The following is a 22,515-nucleotide window of genomic DNA, read 5'->3' as shown; positions in this document are numbered from 1 at the left end:
GATCATCCCCCACTTCCAGCACACGCTCCCCACCCACCACCCTGTTGCTAGGATAATGACCCTGCTGACAACTCAGACCCATGGCGGAAGCGGCTACGGACCAGCGAAAAGCTCCCAGTCTCCGACATCAATCACATCACTGGCACCTCTCGCCAGTTTAGGGAGGGTAGGGAGACAGAGAGATGAAGGGGATGCTCAGCTGTCTGCAGACTAAGAGTTGACTGTATGTTACATCCTCCACATCGGCTTACTCTGGTACTCACATATTTTACACGTTGCTCAGAGCAACCATAGAAAGTTTTGTCATACTTTTTGGAGGAAGTTGGTCTCTACCATTTTTAACAGCTGGAGCGTATCCCCCTCTAGAGAAAAAGGATCCTCTGGAGTTTATTCCTTCCTTGTTTGAGGGTGTTAGATCTTACACTGGTCATTGCGAGTTCATTGGCACTAATTTGCTCTAAATAATGTGTGTTTATTTGTTTGCCATGCAGTAACCCAGTTAACTAATCCATGGACTGCTTGTTTACCCAGGGAGAGGGGGCAAATCTCAGCCCCAGTGTGGCAGGGGGGAACTTCCCACAGTGTCTCTATGGTAATCAGCAGGTGTCACTCACCACGGAGAAGAAGTGAGGGCTTTCTTATGAGCGTGAGAAAGAGGGGCAGCCTCCATCGTGCCCCCCCATCCCCCTTGCTTTTTTTTTTTTTTTCCTGTTGGGGTAGCAGCAGCAACCGCAGTGACAGAGAGAAAGAGAGAGGGATAAGGGCAAGAGACAGAGAGGGCTACATTGGAGGCCAGGGTGGCCCTTCCCCGCAACCTGTTGATGCTGCTGCCAAAGCCCTGGCAATGGAGACCCCCATCCAGCTGCATGGGAGAGAGAGGGGCCAACAAAAGTGGTTTGGAGGGGGGGGGGGGGGGGGGGGGGGGTCAGGAAGACATAAAGAGAAAAGGAAGAAAATGAAGGAGCCCAAACTCCTGGACAGTTTAGGATGGCATGTGAGGCTGGTGCTGCCTTATATGGTCACAGTGAGAGGGGCAAATGGGTAGATGGGTGTCTGGGCAGCACGGGAAGCCCAGCACAGAGCTCCACAGCTCAAGAGCAGGGGAATGGTGTGGGGCGGAGTTTGTGGTTGCCGGGGCTCAGTGGTGACCCCTGCATCAGGGAGCCCCCGCTCCTCTGGAGCGGGCGGCCCGTGGCTCATTGAGATGCAGGGCACAGGGTGGCAGGCCACAGCTGCAGCCTACAGGCAGAACCCGGCAGAAAAGGGCCGAAGGGATGGCGGGGGCGGCTGAGGAAAAACCAACAAAAGGCGCAGCCCCCTCCCCCCTCCTCCCTCGCTTTGGAGTTCTAATTCCCTAATCCTCAACCTCCGCCTACCCCCCCCCCCCCCCCTTCTCATCCGATTCTCACCACTCAAACACACACACACACATGCACAGTTCATGCAGTTACCACTGGCTCCCTTCCTCTCATCCCCAAGCTATGAATGGGCAGACGGGGACAAAACCCAACAGCAGCAGCCCCCGCAGGAAGTCCAACCACTGGGTGTGGGCACTGAGAGGCGCATTTTGTCTGACCCTCTCTTGGTTCCTCTCACTGTGTGTGTGTGTGTGTGTGTGTGTGTGTGTGTGTGTGTGTGTGTGTGTGTGTGTGTGTGTGTGTGAGAGTGTGTCTGTGTGCGAGTGTGTCCGTCTGTGTGTGTGTGCGTACATTCACCCACATGCAATATGAGCATGTGTGTGTCTTTGTGTGTACGGTTTATATGGTGCCAGACGACTAAGATGAAACTCTCCGTTTTAAGATTATTGTTTTTCGAAAATGTTATTAAAACTCTTCAAAGTAAAGGAACACAGGCTAGAAGGGGGGGGGGGTGACATGCAACAGAGCTGTTAGTTTGGACACATTGTTAGGACACTGCAGCCTCTCTATTGGGGGGCGCATGATGAATGCTGCATGATGTGTCTTATTAAAAGCCAACAAGCCACAGCAGCTGGGACTTCAACATTCCTGTCGTTGTCACGTAGAGACGGACAGAACAGGACGCTCCTCGGAAACAGCCACTAACCTCTGTCACTCTCTTGTCCTCTTTCTCTCTCTCTTTCTCTCCTCTGTCTAAAGCCTTCCACATTTTTTCCTTTTTTTTTTTTTTTTTATTGACCCCTGCCTCACCAGCCCTTACTGTTAAAGCCTCTTAAACCAAGTTGACTTGCAAATGGCTTCAGTGTCAAAAAGAGTGACTGATATAAATTGTAATCCGTGTGGGGCCTGTTTTTCTTGCTACTTTCTCAGGAATCAGGTAGAGCCTTTTAGATTTGGAGAGTTGCACACACATCAGAACGCCACCTGAAATATAATAACCTGTTAAAAAGACGTTTTAGAGATGCCTCTCAATAAAAGGTTACCTCTGTGGGGTTACCAGCACTCATGATTTGTCCCACACATGCATAAGCAAACAAGACGAGTGCTCCACTGTGTACAGCTGTGGCTGAACCTGTTCTCTCCCCTGCACCTTTATTCTGTGTGTGTGTGTGTGTGTGTGTGTATGTGTGTGTTCAGGGTATAGAGGGCGTGTTGGTGGCATGCTAGAGCTGTCCACACACAGGGCCATGCAGCATTTGGCAAATAAAGATGAATTCTGTTGTGTTTGGCAGCGGTTCTCCGTTCATTATTTTCCACTTTGCCCAGCGCGCATCCCAGACCTCAGCAGCTGCTTGTCATGTAAAGACACTCTATCAGGCCCTGACAGCTCCTCCCATACACACACACACACACACACACACACACACAGGCACAAACACACAGTACGCACAGTACGCATGGCTCATACACACTTCACTTGCGCTCACCCCCCACACCCCCCCACCCCATCCTCCCACCTCCCCATCTCGCACTCCTACATATGTGGGGAACATATGTAGTGATCTGTCTCACTACAACTACACTCAGCACAACTCTTTGCACACTGTGTAGCCTTCTCATCCCCTCTAGTCGTCTCATCTCTCATTTGGTGTCAAATCAGTCCTACTATTCGGCTGTCCTTCCCCTAATTTGGCTGAGTTGACTCACATGTCTGTTGTCGCTACTTTAGATTTATTAGAAAAGCTTTGATTCAGGGACACAGATCAGTTTGTAGACTTCCCTCGCAGCAAAGTGTGTCCCCGTTACAGTCAGACCTGACACTTGAAGCAGGTTTTTTTTTATCTTATCTCGGTTGTGGTCAGTCTGTCTGTTGGCTAGTTTCCTGTTTTGGAGAGCACGTTGACATCAAAAGGGTTTAGTTTACTGGAACGCTGTGATGATGAACTGACTTAAAAGCAGAAGGCTCTCCTGTGTTGTTATGAGGCCCATTGTCCTTTGTCAGCAGTCTGCACTGTGTTTCTCACTGTGCACAGGATGCTTTTGGAGCATTGAAGTCATATAAAATATTTAAAGCTATTGTAAAGACAGACATTTTAAACGATATTTAGTGAACTGATTTGGTCTCGATTTCTTTTGCCGGTCTATGTTACAGCTGCATAACACTTCTCGTGCATGATTACCATAGTAGTATAATTCTGCGCCCACATTTAATCTCTTAACTGTGTTTGAGTCAACAATCAAAAAAAAAAAAAAATACAGAAAGCACAGCTGTCAGTTTCGCTCTCTCATCTTGTCACTGCTTATGAAACGCCACGGTGTAGAACAGGATAAAAGTAGAAGAAGGGGAAATTGGTGTCAATGGGAAGCTGACAAGGGTCATCTTTGTTGTTTACTCTCTGAGAGCAGACTGTTTGCGGGGGGTTGCGCTGCAGAGTGGTGGAGACATGAACACACACACACACACACACACACACACACACAATAATGCACACAAACACGCACAGAGACAACCGGATATAGCTGCTTCCACTGTTTGTCATGTGACCAGGTTTGTGGTCGCAGACGAGGAAGTTGCAGTGTCCTCCTGTCTAGAAAGAGCGTGCACCAGTTTAGGATGTATGTTGCAGATGTGGAGTTACATCTTTGTGGCAGACCTTTTTTTTTTTTATGTCAAAGATGTGCGTCAATGTCGAAAAAAACACGTCAAAAGACTCGCACAAACAATTTTGCTTTTTGTTGCTCTGCTCTCGTCTTTACAACCACCTGTTGAAAATGTTAGACTTACAGTTACTTACAATATCACAGTAGCTGTTTCACAAGTACCAGTGTCACATTCCTGTTTACCGCACTACGTATGACCAATCCCCAGTGACAACACAGACTCATCATACCTTCTAGATCACGCTGACATTATTTAAATACAGTGGCACTCGTTAAGAATGTAGTCAGTGAATATGGTGAGCTGGCTTTGTCACCTCCCTGACATCCATGAGATAGAGGCCACCTCAGTGTGGGAGAATGTCTACCGGCACAGGACACATCATGCCATGTGCTGCTGCGTCACAAATGACCACCCATGCTACTTCTGTGCGTCACCGGAGCTGGCAGGAGAAGCTCGGAGCCTTCCAGACTAGATGCTGATGTAATCCGTTGCACACAAACACCTTTTTTAACGCCTACCGCAGGCAGCGCGCGTACACAATGTACTCACGCACATACATGCACGTGTACACATAAACACCTGTCTCTGGACATCAGGATCTGCTGTAATGTACGTAAGGTCTTTACTGAGTCTGGAAGTGATTTGCTGCATTCCTGCTGCCAAACCAAAACTTCTAAACTGAAAGTTTAGTCTCCACCGGCAAGATGAGCATGTATGTTGAGCCCCTCGTCTGGTTTCATGGTGTCAGGTAGGGGGCTCATTATGCTGTCTCTGCGTTGTGCACATACTGTCCTCAGTGTGGGCTGGCATGGACTATGGCAGGGGGATATGGGTCAGCCAAAACCTGACCACAGAGCGAGGCACCAGCTGGGGCCCAGCTGAGGAAAACAAGGCTCGGTGTGCAGGCTCTGGAGACTTTCTGGCCGCAGTGTGAAAGATTTAGGCAACCTATCATTGTGTTGTGTTTAATTCCCACCTGATACTTGTTGTATGACTACAAGTGCTCTTTTGTGCTTTGATTACTTTGGTTTTATGCTAACCATATCTGCAAGCACCGTTGTTGCTGAAGTAAGTAAGTCTGGTTCTCTTGAAGGCCTGTGATAAATAACAGTATGCATGTGGATTCTCTGGAGAACAGCGTGCACGTGTGGGTGACTGATGTGGAAGTTGATTGGTGAGGCTTGTAGTTTAAAACAGACAAACGACTCATCACGATAATTGTGTTGCATTGAAACAGACATGAGGGAAATCCACCTAACGGATTCCTGCCGGTGTGTATTTCAATTAGGACAGCACATCCAGCACGGGCGGCTTTGTTGGAAGTCGTCGAGAATGGCAATCTGACGGCTGACAAAGTCGAGCTAATTTCTAAACGAACTATGTTTGGTATGAAAACACTTACGCTGCAGAAAACCAGATGAAAAATCTCCTCCAGTGCCATGATGAAAAATGCAATAACATATTGGACATCTGCTGTGGATTGAAGACTAAAGTATGTTGTGCTCTGGGGCAGATGTTTCCTCTAGTGTGGTGATTGGTGCCAGCACATGCCAGTCACATTAAATCAGGTGTTTCTATACTTCGGTGTTTGCTTTGGGTTTAATGGCTTGATGCTCTGCGGGAACGTGATGTACAGACGGCCTGTTTTACAAGGCATCACCCTGCTGTACTTTGCCAGTATAACAGAGCTTTTCTAAAGTGTCCTCTTCCTTTCCTTTTCGCCTCTCATCTTTACCGAGAAAAGCCATATGCAGGATGTCCTATTAGAGTTCACCACTCATGTCATCACTTGCAAAAAAAAATGTGGAGAATAAGCGGGAAGAGGAAGTTCATAATTTTGAGGCGTCAGAAGTGACAAATTATGAAAAGTGACATTCAGCCAATGTTATGAAAATTTTGACATCCCTTTAAATATTTTATAAGACCATAAAGACATTAGTAGCTGTTGTTTGGTCTGTACTGTCTCAGACTGATCTGTTATCAGTTTCATCACTCAGAAGTGAGTGTTTGAAGGAGGGTAACAGAAGCTCATATTGACAGATCTCCTACCTCTCCTCTGCAGACACACACACACACACAGACACACGCCACACTTCTGTGTTGGAGGAAATGGGGCAATTAAGGACAGCTTGCTACGGCTCTGCATGGGGTTAATATGCAGCTCCGTGATTAAAAATAAATTACACTTTTCCTGTATAAATATTCAAGTCCCACTCCACTGTGTGCCACTGCCTTGTTATGGTATGTAAGCTATTTTTTCCTCCCGTCTGCACAACATCTGGCGCGACATTTCCTGAAGCATCACCGGAATAAATTGAGTTTTGTCTGCCCTACGAGAGATTCATTTGTGTGATGCTAGTGTGTCTAAAAGAATGGGATGGACATGCATGGCTTGAGGTTATGGGTGTTGTCTAGAAAATGGGAATTGTGGAAAGTTTTATTGGAAAATGAAATTGAGGCTTTGGCAAACATGATGGCGGTGTTACACAATGATTGATAGGAAAGAGACAGAAAGTGGTTGCGGTTGATAAAACAATAAACTACATTTACAAGTTATAGCGTCTGTATTTTAAAGAAGAATGCCAACGATTTTGCACATCAACATCTGAGGGAGTACTACTGCATATAAGAAAAAAAAGTTGCAGAAAGCGTTTGAAGTCTGGTGAAGTGGCATCACTTGAGTTGGGTTGAGGAAAACTACGAGTTTTAAAGTTTAAAAAGAAAAAAGGAAAAAAAAGAACTGGGGGTTTGGAGCTCAAGGCTTCATTAGCCGTAACTTGCATAATCTCAGATTTAACTGTCAGCCAAGAAGCAAGAAGCATTGTGGGTAGTGGAGGCACCAGGTTATGATAAGGAAGAAGAATGTGTTAAAACAGCTGATATCTCTGCTGGTTCTTCTGCTGCAGCTACACTGTTCATCTAGAGTTCAACACTGTTATAAAAATACGATGCTAAATATGCTAATTATTATTGTAAGTTGGTTTTTTTGTCTAAAGTAACAGGTAACATTCATTACTGTATGATGTTGGTAGGAGAAGGTTTTCAGACACTTCGAATGTTCCCTGAGAGTCTACTTTGCAGGTGACTGCTGGGAAGGGGACAGACGGGTCGGGGGACAGGGTCCTGACTCCTACTAAAACCACCATTTGTCCTGCAGCTGACCTAACACTAAAAGAAAGACGGTGACAAGATGGTCATTTCAGGGAGCACTAGTGAACAGCATAGTAATTATATTGCAGGAAATGGGTTGCACCTCTGGGAATTAAAACAGAAAGAGAAAAGACAACACTGCTCTGTCATTAATCATGAAACCACGTGTAAATAAAGTAGTTGAGAATTGGTCAGTATTTTGAGAATGTGAAAGCATGTGAAGTTTCTCAATTGAGGTTTGTTTGTGAGCAGAAACCCGCTGAAAATTTGTTGTTTCATTTTGTCTCCTATAACTCAGCAATCCCTTTCAATGTCTTTCTCATATCAGGAGAATACATCAAGACCTGGAGGCCGAGGTATTTTCTCCTGAAGAGTGATGGTACATTCATTGGCTACAAAGAGCGACCGCAAGATGTTGACCAGCTGGAAACCCCCTTAAATAACTTCTCTGTAGCACGTGAGTATCTGCTCCAGAGAAACCACCACATTTTTTCCCCTCTGTTTCTTGGCAGCTTGTTTTACTCTTATTTTGTTTGCTGCTTTCCTGTTTTTACTTGCATTGTTGTAACAAATACGTTCACATGCTTTTTTGTTTGTTTGTTTTTTGTATCTCTTTATCCACCCTGAAAAGTCATTATTAACAGGAAAAAACAGTCGTGCCAAGTTCCTATGAGGCAAAAGTATGAAAGTGAATCATCTCTTATATTATGATCAAGTATCCTTTATCATTATATGTCACTCTGAATGATTATGAATAGAAACATTAGCAAATTGGCTGTAGTAGCATCTCAGCAAGATTCTTTCAACAGGAGCACCGCTCCAAGGCAAAACAAGCTATGCAACTGAATGCAAGCATGCGAGATGTCTGGCTCCTGATATTAATACATCGGATATCATTCTTCTTCTCTGTACATCCTCCACCAACATTCTGTTTTTATGCTGGGGCAGAAAACAACAACAACAACTGAAAAAAAAAAAATGCCCAGAGCGGCCCAGCCCACTCCATCTTCACATCAGAGAAAGTTGCTGTGATAAGCTGTGCAGATGACTGAACACAGCAATTAGACAGCATACTGTTTGTTTAACAAAACGTTTCCTCTCCGACACTCTTGAGTTATTGTGGTTATTAGCCGCCTGATTTCAAGTATTTATCTGAGCTCCGCTCTGAGGCTTTGTCTCCATCAGCGATGGCTTTGGGTTTTTGTCACCACTGCGACCCCACCGCAGAGGACACATGGTGCGTCGCTGGCTGACGGAGCCGCTGCAGCTGGATTACATATTCACCCTGATGGAGCCATGTTGGATCTCAGTGGTGGTCCACTTTTCCTGTCCTCCATCTATCAGACAGAGGCCATTTTGTGTCACGTTCTGACATATTTGCTGACATGTTTCATTTGGGAACAGATGTTAATGCGAAGGAGGTGCAGATGGAAATCTCTGCTTTCTAAATTCAGTTATTAGGCTGTTGTGAGTAATTGTTTTGTGAACTGCTTACAAGACAATTATTTGCAGAGAAAAGTGCGAGCATGAAAGGAAATGGATTAAAAGAGGAATGTAATGACATTTCAAAATAATAAATCCATAATAAGAATAAGTAAAACATGAGTTTCAGTCATTTTTGAAAAATGTGGTTTCAGTAATTTGTAGGCATTACAAGTTTACACATTATAGTTGGATGTAACAGAACTTCAATGTGATAAAATGCGACTTATTTATTTCTTTAGAGATTGTTTCTAAATAGTTCTGGTTTTTATTTAACATGAAACAGATTTCAAATCATTATAAAAACCCATATTAGCTGATGTAATTTTTTAAAGGGGGTGATAAGTTAAGGATCAGAGTTGTTTTCCTCCACCAAAGTGCACCTGTTCTTTTCCAAATTGGCCGACAGTGTCTGTTAGGGTGGCGATAAAGATAAATGGCTATAACTGTGGATCTGTCTCTCCCCTCTGCTCCCCTACACACTGGCCTTTCTCTCCGTCTCCTTCCCCTCCCTCCCTGGCTGTGGTCAGAATGCCAGCTGATGAAGACGGAACGGCCCAAGCCCAACACATTTATCATCCGCTGCCTGCAGTGGACCACTGTCATCGAGCGCACCTTCCACGTGGAGACCCCTGAGGAGAGGCAAGCGAAGAGCACACACCTCTCAGCTCACAGAGCAGTAAAACACAAATCATTTACATGCAGAGAATTTGCCTCTGTTGCTAGAAAGCAGTTTTTAGCAATTTAAGCGCGTCTCGGTTTTTCTCACATGTGGAGGCGCAGACACATAAACATACACATTTAATCATTGTTATGCACTTGCACAAGGTCTACTGGCTATTGGCAGAACTCACACTTGAAATTGCCTTCCTGTTGATAAGAAGACAATTACGTGATTGGGCTGCTGGGCTTGCATGATGGTAAATGGGCTGATGTAATCTTTCTGCTGCCTGTGCCTCCCTCAGGGAAGAATGGACTAAAGCCATCCAGACAGTGGCTGAAGGCCTTCAGAAACAAGAGGAGGAGATGATGGACTCCTCTCCGGACCCCATGGACATGGAGGTCTACCTTACCAAACCCAGACACAAAGTGGTATGGACCATTCACATTGACACACATATAAACCTTAACCTCAGCCATCTTTAACTCACCATCTGTATCCTTGTCTTCCAAGATGACCATGACTCTTCACCTCCACCCTACCCTTGCCTTATTTGCACTTGCACCACGTTAGCCCGGCTCCCGTCGCCTCTCCCCAACTCCTTTTTACTTTCCCAACATCAGCCGTGGGTGGCTTAGCACCAGATAGCATGTCCACCAGGTTTCACAACCCCCACATGTGTCATGACATAAAGCTCCAAGGCCACAGGATTGGATGTCCCTCACACAACCATTTTCAACATTCTCTTTAACACTGGGGTCAGAGGTTAACTTAGGCACAACCACATATAGGCCTAACCATTAGAGGAGTGGAAATTGCATAGTGGGTGAAATACTGCCTTAAATGCTTCTGCGTTGTTGTCAGTGGGATTTTGTGTCCTGGCTAGTTAGAGCACGAGTTTGTTAATGCTTCTGTTTGTAACCAGACGCCACTTTCTTTCCTCTGGCCTTCCAGACTATGCACGACTTTGAATACCTCAAACTCCTGGGAAAAGGCACTTTTGGCAAAGTTATCCTGGTAAAGGAGAAGGCCACAGGACGCTACTACGCCATGAAGATCCTGAAGAAGGAGGTGATCGTAGCAAAAGTGAGTGGATGCCAAGGAGCAAGTAAAACACACTGAGGGGAAGCTATGACTGATAGCTAAATGGTTAGCCATTGTGAGACTTGCACAAACACTCTTTGTGGCTTCTTTTTTTCTTTCCAGGATGAAGTGGCGCACACACTCACAGAGAACAGAGTACTCCAGAATTCAAAGCATCCGTTCTTGACAGTAAGGAGCCCATCCATATACCTAAACCAAACCTTATTTTAACTCACAGAAATCCTCGGGAGCCTCTTCAGTCCAACCCAGCAGCATCCATTCAGAAAAAAAGGGGCATTTCTACCAGGAATGTTTTGAAGAGCTGTTCATACAAAGGCTGCAGTCGAGCTGGGCCTTTTTATAGCCACACTGGACTTTTTTTTATTTATTTTTTTGTTAATCTTTTAACCCTTTCTCTGTAAGTCTGAGGTGTGTTGTATTGAAAAGCTCCTCCAAAATGTTCAGTCTAAGTGGTGGGTGGAGGCAACACATAATGCGATGTGCTCAGTGCAATGAACTGGACCAGTGTTTGCCACACAGCAGTTGTTAAAAAGCCTCCGCACACTAGATACACTGTGTTAATGTTTTCCTACTTGTCTTTTCTTTATATAATTGTCATGAAATTGTAGCTAATCGTAATAATTTTAATACAAACATAGCTAATTGTAGCTATGCTTCATGTTACAATCAGCTGTTTAAATGGCAGCTTCCTCTTGACTTAGCTGGAAACATCACCGAGTTCTGCTGTGAGCGTTTGTTTTTTGCTGTCTGCAGGGACTGAAATACTCCTTCCAGACGCATGACCGCCTGTGCTTCGTCATGGAGTATGCCAACGGTGGTGAGGTAAACCATTTTAACCATTACGAAAATTGCACCTGTAGGTCTCAGCGAGTCAAGTGACAGAAAACTTTTCAACTTGAAAAATGTTACTCTTCCTATTTTCTCCTGGACTAACCAACTCTCTGTCTTCATTTGCACTCTGCTTCCTTATTGTCAATTCTCCTCAGCTTTTCTTCCACCTGTCAAGGGACCGGGTATTCTCAGAGGAGCGGGCACGGTTCTACGGTGCAGAGATAGTGTCAGCGCTGGACTACCTTCATGCTGAAAGAAACGTGGTCTATCGAGATCTAAAGGTAGGGGGGGGGGGACGACACGTCCTCACTTTCTCTCATCCTCGCTGTCGGCCTCGTTCTTCTTCTCTGTCTTCATCTCTCTCACCCCGCCACCCCACAAGCCCCCTTCCCTTCATTTCTCCCCTGGCAGGATATAAATAGGGTTTCCTCCGCCCAGAGCAGTGGCAGTGGCCAGGGCTTATTGATCTGCCTCACCGAGATCGCTCTCCAGGCCTCACTGCAGCTGGAGGGAGGCTCGGTCAGTACGCGTACTGCAGTTAGACAGAAATAACCACCAGTCCTCTTTGAATAGATCGCCACAGCCTCCCTTTATAGCACACATACAGTGCTCTCAGTGGGTGATATTTTTTGCACTCGCACCGTGCGTGAATGACATCATGTTATAAGCTGGCAATACAACACTCTTAGTCAACAGAGGGAAGATGTCCATCATCCTAGACCAAAGAAGCTGCCAGGTGTCAGCTGCTTCTTTTTCAATATAATGCACTCGTACTCAGAGATGGATGCTGCGGACTGATAGGACACGTTTGGGTTTAGGAGGGCTGTAGGGGGTTATCAGTGTTGCAGTGGCATCTGTAGGCCTACTACTTCCAGCTGATTAAAACTATACCAGCCAGGTCAGCACAGCACAGCACTCCCTCCCTCCCTCCTTCCCTCCTTTCCTCCCTCTGTCCCTTGGGTTTATGAGGCAGGCTCCCAGCCTGCTAGGGTTCTCCTGAAAATGCCAGGGTAGCAGGATTGGAGGATGTGCTGACTCTGGCCGGGCGCTGCTGGCCACGTGTGAGCTACAGCTGCCAGGTGACTTTAACCGAGAGAGAGAGGGAGGGAGGGGGGGAGATAGGTCAAGCTGATATTAAAAGGCCGTGCAGCTTCAAGTCATGACACTGCATGATGTACAACCTTTAGGCTGTTAGGTCACTTTGCCTGTAATTTTGCTCTCTAGCTATCTTTCCCTCCAACTGTTTATTTGTACGTGAGTGGAAATGCCAGAAATTCAAAAACATTGCCATCATAGACCAAACAAGTTTTCCCCAAAACTCAGCCAAACACAAAAAAGTTTGCTTTCAACATGCACATTTTTCTAGTTTGCATGTCTAGAGAGTGAATATTGGAATAAAGGCTGATAGAAACAGACTTGTATAACAGATCTCATGGTTCTTGCATCTTCGTCATCAAAAATCCTAGATAAAGAAGAAAAATTTTAAGAGTTTACATAGAATTAGCCTGAAACAACACTAATGTAAACACTGAAACCTGTATCTTTAACCCCCCAGAATTATTTTCTTACTCTAACTCCCCAAATTTTCTTCTCCCTGTTTTTCTTCAGCTGGAAAACCTCATGCTGGACAAAGATGGACACATAAAGATCACAGATTTTGGCCTGTGTAAGGAGGGGATCAAAGACGGGGCCACCATGAAAACCTTCTGTGGGACGCCAGAGTACCTCGCACCTGAGGTAACCACAAAAGTCTTTGTTTGTCCACCTGAAATAATATTCCTTTCTTACGTCAAAGCCAGCCTCCTGTGGGCATGTACAGGTGAGTGACAAATTAAAAGAAGAACCCACTTTTGGCACCATGAGCCAACAGAACAGCTTAAAGAGTCTCTGCAACTCTGCTGCCATTCTTTTGATGCTGGTGGTGAGCACTGTCTAACACGTTGGTCCAAAATATCCCATAGATGTTCAACTGAGTTCAGATCTGGAGACTGTGAAGGTCGTAGCACATGATTCACATATTTTTCCATTTACTCCTCAAACCATTCAGTGTCTCCTTGTGCCCTGTATTACTCATTTATTCTGGTTTAATTTGATAAGGTGTGTGTGTATTGACAGCTCAGAGCTTTTTCTGGCTATAGAGGTACTCACCAAAAGTAAACTAAAACCCAGTAAGATCATTTTTGATTGGAGAACATATAGAATAAATACGATGTGGAGCCCCAATAATGAATGTAAGACCCATCATGCGTGACGAGTAGATTACAAACAAAAACGCAGCATGTGTTGTTGGACCTCAGTGGATGAGAAGCATGTGGAAGAAAGGGCAGCTGTCCCAAAATGCCTTTCTAATCTCCAGCTGAAGTCGAGTTAATGAGTGTGCCGTGTGCCCAGGGCAGGGCAGCCTGCACTCATATTTGCTGTAAGGGGAGGGGTGTGGCTACTCCCTGTTGCGTGCAGGTATGACAAGTGTTGGAGGGGGCTGTGTAACTCGATATTTCATTGTGAGTATTGGCCATGTGTGTGTATGTAAGTACTTGAGTGTTTGCGCTAGACCCTTGCCTGTTGCCATAAAAATGTTTTCCGGGAGAAGGGTGTCCATGTTGACACAGTTGCCGTATCGTTGTTTTTAGCCTCCATTTGGAATTTTCTGGTTAGGGGATGAGGAGGAGGGGTGATTGGCTGGCAGTGCGTCAGGAAACGTGAGCTTCCGCCCCTGGGGGGAAAAAAACTAGAAGACCACATTGGTTACAGCTGTTGTGTGGCACCAGGAGAGCCACAGCCGCCACTGCTGCCCGGGATGCCTCACCTGACCTGGGCAGAGCCATATCCCCCAGTGCTTCAAAGCTGCCTCTTAGGAACACATACCTGTACTTTTCACCAGTCAGCCATCTGCACCGGGCCATGAAGTTAAAGTCGTGGGCTGGACTGGTGTCTGAGTATTTACCTCCTCAAACCTGGACAAACATCAAAACACACATTTTTTTTTATTCTCTATACTTCTATAAACCCTTAAAAAGATTCCTCATAGTGCTCCACCTGTCCATCCCGAGCTCGTCCTAGCTCGCTCCGCTCCTCCACAGAGAAGCACAGTCTATGACACCTCCAGCCTTGGCAGCAGAGAGCAGAGGGAGACATCAGGGGGCGTTACCATAGCAACAGGGTCGCTGGCGAGCTTCTGTATGGAGTGCGGGCCAGGCAGTGTTACAGGTTGTTCTGCAGTAAACAATGACCTTGTTGTGTGTGCTGCACAGGAATGCTGTAACGTCTGGGAATATTCCACCCAGAGCACGGGGGGGGGGGGACCCAATCTGCAAAAGCCTGGACCAGTTTGTCTCTGGAGTGAGGAGTAGGACAAATTCACTTTGTCACTTTTATTAAGCAGTTACAAGAAGAAAACCATTATTGGCTGAGGAAATTGGCTTTTAGGGAATATGTACAAAGAAAAATGCGAACAGGTTTAATCGAGCCACTGAAACTGATCTGAATTCACAAGCCTGGAAGATTAATGGCTGTCAGTGCCGAACTTTGTGAGCAAAAAAAGTGCAGTCTACAGAGTACGGTTCCTCCACAGCAGCAAGTGTTTGTGCTTTTATCCTCTCTCTCCTCCCCCTATCTGTGCTCCTTTGGGGCAGTGTAACAGTATTAGTTTGGGGCTGGGGCCCTAGCAGGCAGGCAGTCCTGGTTACGTATATGAGGGATGAGCTTGGCTCCTCTGCTCCTGGCAGCTTCACAGCTGTGGCGCTCTTCTACATATATGGGGCAGCTGCGGGCCCAGCTGTCGCACGGTGTGAATCACACGACAGCAGCGCTGGAAATAGAGACGGCCCAGTAATCCTAGCCCCACACCGGCTTCACGTTACTCCCCCTGCCCTCCCAGTCCTCTTCCTTGATGCTCACCACTCACCGCAGCGCTAGGCCGAGCGCCCAGAGACACATGCGCAACACACACGGTAGTTTTGTACCTTTTACGGACACATTCGTCCATCTGTTTTCTGGGACCCTCTCTCCCTCACCCTGTGCACTGTTGTGTCCATATCTAATTCTATTAATCCGCCCATGTCTTTTTACCTAAGCTTCTATTCTTAGGTCTGAATTGCCTAGCATCACACTGCTGGAGGTTTAAGAGAACAGACTGTTCTCCTTGTCTTGATTTCACCTTCAACATCCGCCTGGCGAGGTAGAATCCAGTACATGTCCCCAGAGACCTTGGAACAACTCCACTCAGCAGCACATTAGTCATGCAACAGGTTCAGTAAGCACATCACTGCAGAAGTTTACTCATTAAGAACTGCCAAGAAAATTTATCCTAAGGAAATAATAAGGCTGAATATTTCTCTCTCTGTGATTGTGTTCATTGAGTGGTTTGTTTGTAAGACCCCAGTCTGTGTTTGTTGCCACACATTTGCTTATTTAAGTGACCAACACCTCTGTTGCTTGTTGGTGTGTTTGTGTATGTGTGGAAGGGCCTGTGGTGATTAAATATGCAGGGCTCCAGGGGAAACTCTATCCTTGCTCCTAATGTGAGATGTGAGTCAGTGCTGGCTGTGGCTGCCTCAAAAGCCCCAGACCAGTGGGGAGAGCAGGTGATTTTGTTGGGGGTGGGGTGATGGGGTGGGGGGATGCAGTTGCTTTAGGGTTTGTGTATTCAGCCTAAAGAGCTGCTGTTGTCACAACCTTCTCATGTCCAAACACAAGCTTATAGGTATTTAGATTTTTTTTTTTTAGTCGACACAACAGTTTTGTTTAAAGAATATGACACCCGCAGCTCAAGAGAAACACAACTGCTGCATTGAATAAACATTTAAACCCCCCCCCCATCCTCATCCCCTAGGTGCTAGAGGACAACGACTATGGCCGCGCTGTGGATTGGTGGGGTCTGGGAGTGGTGATGTACGAGATGATGTGCGGCCGACTGCCTTTCTACAACCAGGACCACGAGAAGCTGTTTGAGCTCATCCTCATGGAAGACATCCGCTTCCCTCGGACACTTGGTCCCGAGGCACGCTCGCTGCTCTCTGGCCTTCTCAAGAAAGACCCAATGCAGAGGTGAGGAGCCTCTGCTGCATCCCCCACTGTAGCGAATCAGTGCAGTGACTTACATGATGTTACCTTTTGTACTTGTCTCCCAGGTTAGGCGGAGGGCCTGACGACGCCAAGGAAATCATGCAGCACAAGTTCTTCGCAGGAATTGAATGGCAAGATGTTTATGAGAAGAAGGTCAGTTTCTAAAATGCTAAAATTTCCCCCCTCCCCTCCCACGTTTCTCTTGTGATTGTCGTCACGGAAATGACACCAAGCTAAGATAGCCGTCACTCCCTCGAGGGATCGATAAAGTTACGTCACTGGAAGCGCCACCATCCAGAAACGATACAGATTGTCATCAGACCGACAACTGTTACCAAACTGACTGACGGTGCTGATGTGCTGATATGTTTGTGTCCTGTCTCCCCTCTAACAGCTGGTCCCGCCGTTTAAGCCCCAAGTTACCTCGGAGACAGACACACGATATTTTGACGAGGAGTTCACAGCACAGACCATCACTATTACACCACCCGGACAAGGTAGCACCAAACCAGACACACTCACATGACCTTCCTTGCATGATATATAAAACAACATCAAACCATCACACTGCATAATGACGCGGTGCTTCATAGCAATGTCTTTGAATGTGACAGTGAGGCTGGTGAGCACAGTGGACTGTGAGGATGGACTGCCATCTAACTTGAAGGATAAATTTCCCTCCCCCTCCTGTGAGACTTCATTTAAAATGAGAAATTATACTTTCAGTTCACTCAAGGTGAAAGGGTTACTGAACTTCTAATCCACTGAAAAATGCTTACTAATTCATTGTCAGTTATTCAAAAACCCTGAAATGATGTCTCCTTTGTTTCCTTTAAGTTCAGTGTTACATTAAAATGTCAGGTTCATGTGAAAAACAGTGGAAATGAATTTAGTCAGAGGCCTTGGTTTGTCCCTCTCTACAGCATTTTTCCCTTATTTATCACAAGTGTGAGTAAAGAAAGTATTCTGCAGGCATATGTAGCTCCCCTGAGAGCAGCCTGCCCTCTCCTGGAGAGCCAGCGCCACAAACTCATCACCTCACAAAGTCAGAAAATGCATGTGAATGGCATCCAGTCTGTTTGCAGAGAGTACAGAAGAAAAAAAACAGACAGTATATGGGAATAGTGGGAATAGTGGGACTGGGTGATATTAAAATCAAATAAAAATATATTTTTGAATGTATATTTTGATATCCTGAGATGAAAGTTTGAAGCTTTCCATAGAAAGTTTAGGAGAAAAGTTTTAGAAATTATGATCGGCAAGATATGAGATAAGATAAGATGACCAGCTAATCCACTAAATTAAATACCTGACAAATCAAGACATTTCATCACATAACTGAAATCAAATTTTGCTACAAAACAGTCCTGGCCAGTGATTTTGCTCACAGTGATCTAATACAACCAGAAGGAGTGATACCATGCATTTATATTGCATCATGGTATATATTGAACTAACTGTAAGTTTGCCCTCTGTCCCCAGATGACAGTATGGAGTCCTTCGACAGCGAGCGGAGACCCCACTTCCCCCAGTTCTCCTACTCTGCCAGTGGGACGGCCTGAACGACTCTCAAACATTCCTCTGGTCCCACTATCTCCCCTCACCCCACCCGACTGCACTCTCAAAAAGACCGGGGGCCACAACCTCGTCCTCCCAGCGTTGTCTGCAGATGCTGTCGTTGGATGTAACATTTACAATCTGAAAGTTGTGTTGTTGTTTTTTTGTTTGTTTGTTTGTTTTGTTGTTTTTTTTTTTGTTTTTTTTTTTTACAGGAAGGAGGAAATTCGAGACAAAACAAAGATAACTGTTGTTCTGTGTGGCCTTTGAAGACTGACCACAGAGAGTGTGAACACTACCTTGCATTTCCTGGTTGTTATGTTGTATACTGAGCAGGCATCCATACACCATAACGAACGCGGAAATGTAGTTATGTGATGCACAAATTAGGCCACTGCTATGAATGTTGAAAAGGGCCATTTTGTATTGAACATATACAAATAAATATGAACCATTCATTTCAAATAGACATAGGCATACTGTGGACCAAAAACATCAAGTGAGCAGAGAGTGTGTGTGTGTGTGCTGTTGAGTGGGTGATTGAAACTATGTTTTCCTCTATAAGACTTCTGAACAATTCAAAAACCATTCAGACCAAGACATTTCTGGCTTCAAAAGTGAATGTACCGTCTCAAATAAAGTCAATCTTTCTGCATACGTACATGTTGTAACACATGGCTGATTCTCATAAGACTGAAATACCATCTTCTGGGGAGAATTTTTTTTTTTTTTTTTTTTTTTTTTAAAATCACTTTTCTACTGCCCTGATGCAAAACTTCCACCAGTCAGTCTGTTGTATTATCATGCCGAACCATGATGGGTTTGATAAATCAATTGTGCAATACAGTCTGATGTGAGAAATGGCAGACATGCAAAGAATGCAAAGTGATTAATCATTATGGTAAAAGCTGGCCTGCAGTGGATTCCTGTTGTAACTGTTTGTGCATCAGAGTCACTGACGGACCCCCAGTTTCCTGTTCATTATAACAAATAGCTCCTCCAGCCCCCGCCCCAACCCTCCCCCTGAAGTAAGTGCTTATAGTTCCTGATGCCTTTCTATCTCAATGTTCTGCCGCAGACACCTCCTGGTTTCCCTCTGATCAGGGTCAGACAGCGCTGACCCATCAGAAACTCTTCTCTCCTCTGGGTTTTTCCTCCATGTACAGTACAGTACAGTATTGGGTGTTTTCCACCCAGTGCATTCACTGCAGCCTCAATGAGGTCACATAATACACTTCTTTAGGAATACTTTGCAAACATACTGGGCTTCAGGGGAAAACACACACAAAGAGTCATCTTTGATTTGCTTCTTTAGGGGACTGCTGTCCCTTCACGAGCTTGTGAGTTATTTATATGAGACCAGCGTTGACTAAAATGAGTTTTACTGTGCCAATGATATGCACTTTGCTGCCCCAAAATGATTGTATTTGGACTCTTATTTGTACTTTATGGTTGGTAAAGACTAAATTAGCTTCTTTTATAATGTAAATTCAAATGTGGATACAAATAAAACAAGACTTGCTTGTTTGAATGATTCCTCCCCTTTTACAAATGGCTGAGGCTAAACTGAGACTCATGGGAACTGAAACTTTCTTTTTTTTCTTTTTTTTTTACCAAGTGTACTAGGAGGTTTCCAAAAGCGCTTCAGTATTTTTAAGATGACTGATAATCATTTTTTCAAAAGTGCATCATACGTTATTGAATGTAATGGTTTTTACGATTTTGTTTTCACCTCAGTCGTTTGCGAACCTTTTGTTCAGTTTTTCAATCTGATTGTTACGTATTCCTATGCACACTCACCCTTTGCTGTCACCTTCTGAAAATAGGGAAATTCATTTTATACTTTTTATTTCAACTTTTTTTGTACCTGCCCTACCATATTCCTGAGACTGAGGACACCAGCTTTAGTAAACAAATAATATAAACTTTGTACACTGTTTTTACTTGTCTCTTTCAAATTGATGAAATAAAAGGTCTTAACAAAAAGTAGGCTTGTCTTTTATTGTGAAGTGCTTCCCTTGAAGATCATAGTTTGTGTTGTGAGGAGTCCAGAACTATAATATGCTTTGTTATAGTCTTTGGCTTGATTACCGTGTCTGGATAGTCCCATGTCTGGATTTGTTTTTATGCAAGAATTGCAACGTTGACAGGTGTTCTCAGAAATAAAATCTTTTTCTATCCTTCTCTAATGCAGTTACCTATTAGTTTTCACACGTTCTTTCTATATGCACCTCATCATGTTTGTCCTCTTCTGTCTTTTGATTGGATATCTCAAACTTGCCACATCTATTTGAATTTTACAGTACTTTGTGGTTAATTTAAATTAATCTAAGCATGTCAAAATTTAAATATATGTGACTTTTGAGTTCTTGCAGCTACAGCTGTAGACTGTACCTTTACCCTCTGCCACTGAAAGGTAAAAAATGAGTAAATAAGAGAAGGAATTTTGTTTATCTAAACCTCACTGTGATCACACCCTACAGACAAAACACAGCTAAGTGTGTGAGACAAGTTCCAGCATTCGCCGGCTCTTACTGTGTCTTGGCCATGTTCTCTGCCTCTGCAGGACTGCTCAGGTCCACGTCTGGGGCTCTGCAGCTGGTCTGAGACGAGGAGAGATGCTTCCCCTGGGCCCTCGGCCAGATGGTACAGTCTCTGGAGCAGATGTTGACAGCCAGGGCTCACAGTCTGTCTTTGGGCAAGCTGTAATGTGCAGCGCCACGCAGTGAGACTAAGGTTTGGCCCAGTGTGGCGCTCACCTGACAACCATCCCTCGCCTGACTCCAGCTGCATTGCCCAAATCACACCGCAGAGCTGGGGCTGCAGCTCTGCCACTGGCCTCCTGTGGGTGATGTAGTGTTGTGCTGTGTGGAGAAAGTGTCACTCACACACAGCCTGTGAGCCAGAGCATTTCTCTTCTTTGTACTACATGCAAATATATATATATATATATATAAGATGTGTATAAGAGACAGCTGTGGTTTTCCGCAATCCGAAAAGAAGACGGAGTGAGAGCTCTTCCCCCGCCTCCATCTCCACCTCTCAGCTCGAACTCATAATGCGTTTGACGGGACTTGTCAAGCTACGTCACCATGTTGGGAGGAGGTGAAGAGGCTTTGGAGCAGAGTTTCGGGCGGTTCTCTCCCAGAGGAAGAAGAGGGTGTGATCGACATTTACCTGTCCGGTGCTACCAGGTGTTCTCGTCGTGACTACATGTCGGTCGTCGAATTTCATTTGCTGTAGGACGGTAAACACTGGCTTCACTCAGGAGTAAAGCGGAGAAGGCATTAAAGGTACGTCCCTGTTGAGAGCAAATCACTGGGGAAAAAAGCTTGTTTCGGTCTAACCGGAGGCTCACTAACGTTAGCTCAACAATGTCACTGTCACCGTCAGACTCCTCTGTCACTTCACACAAATGTTAGTGCTACCTTTAAGACACAATGAATAGATTTTACTCTAACTCACAAAGACTGTTTTCGGCTAATATTTCACTGGCAATAATGTGTAGGTAGCCAAGGTTACAGGAAGTAAAAACCTGAGCACTGGAAGTTTGAGTTGTTAGCTAACGTTACTGAAATGCGCCACTTTGCAACAGGTTTCCTGACAAGCTTAATTAAACAGACACTTTTTTATAAAGGTCTTAATATCAGGGTCATGCTAACTAATAAAGACATGCATTTGTGAATTGTGTGAACATACCGTATGTCCCCTATTGGAGATATGCACACCTGTCTGTCTCTAAACTGGCTGACACACAAAATATGCTTATAATTGCATTACCTAGGTAGCAACAACCAGACATGAATTGGTTGGATAAACAGGTCTAACTGTGTCTCTGGGGTGACATGACGACCATAATCCCTACACTGAAACATGCTTTCAGTAGAGCAGCTCTTTTAGGACACCTAGCATTGTTCAGGCACACAGTTATTGAATTTTTTGGTCATGCCTTCTGAATGTTCCCTTGTGATAATTCAGGTCATTTAATCCTCAGCTTTTCAAATTTGTCTGAATATTTTCTTATTGTTTCCTTTTCCCAGGATGCTAAGAAGATCCTGACTCGTGGCCCCAACATGAGTGTGACATCATGGTTCCTGGTCAGCAGTTCTGGCACACGCCACCGGTTGCCACGGGAGATGATCTTTGTTGGCCGGGATGATTGCGAGTTAATGCTGCAGGTGTGTGTGTGTGTGAGAGAGACTTTGTATGTTTAAGCAAGAGTGTGAGGGGATGTGTGTGCTCGCTTTGCTGAAGTTTGCGTTTACACAGCAAACACCAGCAGAGTGTCACATGAACCCTAACTGGTCTTCACTGTAATCTGTGAGAGGATGCCCAGGATACGTTGCATTACTCCTCACTGATGTCTTACAGCTAGTCACATAAATATGTGAAACACCAGTGGGAGGCTCCTTGCATAGCTTCGTGGGTGTGCATTTCTGAGTGTGTAACCTGGTGACAGTGCCTTCACACAAAGTTGTCCCTGACAGCCTTTCAAGTGTTGACTTAAAATGCAGCTAAGCCATTCCACTGTGTTGTTTTTCCATGCTGTGTCAGTTATAAACACAATTACTTTGTGGTCTTTCTATTATACTCTCCTTCCTATTTTCTCCTGACTCTGTATTTAGACCAGTGAAAGAGGAATTCTG

General features: G+C 45.0%; 1 protein-coding gene across 2 annotated transcripts in view; it reads left to right on the top strand.

The window, feature by feature from the left end:
* akt1 (AKT serine/threonine kinase 1) overlaps positions 1-19,855 on the top strand; it is a 31,376-nt gene extending 11,521 nt beyond the window's left edge. For both annotated transcript variants that reach the window (XM_023430975.2, XM_023430976.2), the window contains exons 3-14: positions 7,499-7,627; positions 9,183-9,294; positions 9,618-9,744; positions 10,268-10,399; positions 10,520-10,585; positions 11,171-11,239; positions 11,404-11,529; positions 12,857-12,985; positions 16,080-16,294; positions 16,378-16,465; positions 16,707-16,809; positions 17,795-19,855. In XM_023430975.2, the coding sequence (XP_023286743.1) occupies positions 7,499-7,627; positions 9,183-9,294; positions 9,618-9,744; positions 10,268-10,399; positions 10,520-10,585; positions 11,171-11,239; positions 11,404-11,529; positions 12,857-12,985; positions 16,080-16,294; positions 16,378-16,465; positions 16,707-16,809; positions 17,795-17,874 (1,376 nt within the window). In that variant the 3' untranslated portion in view covers positions 17,875-19,855. The remainder of the gene's footprint in view (positions 1-7,498; positions 7,628-9,182; positions 9,295-9,617; positions 9,745-10,267; positions 10,400-10,519; positions 10,586-11,170; positions 11,240-11,403; positions 11,530-12,856; positions 12,986-16,079; positions 16,295-16,377; positions 16,466-16,706; positions 16,810-17,794) is intronic.
* Positions 19,856-22,515: the final 2,660 nt, after the last annotated feature.

Source organism: Seriola lalandi, unplaced genomic scaffold, assembly GCF_002814215.2.
Source record: "Seriola lalandi dorsalis isolate HSWRI2012SDOR001 ecotype SW California unplaced genomic scaffold, Sedor1 jcf7180002054915, whole genome shotgun sequence".
Taxonomy (NCBI): Eukaryota; Metazoa; Chordata; class Actinopteri; order Carangiformes; family Carangidae; genus Seriola; species Seriola lalandi.
This window is presented reverse-complemented; position numbering and strand designations above follow the sequence as displayed.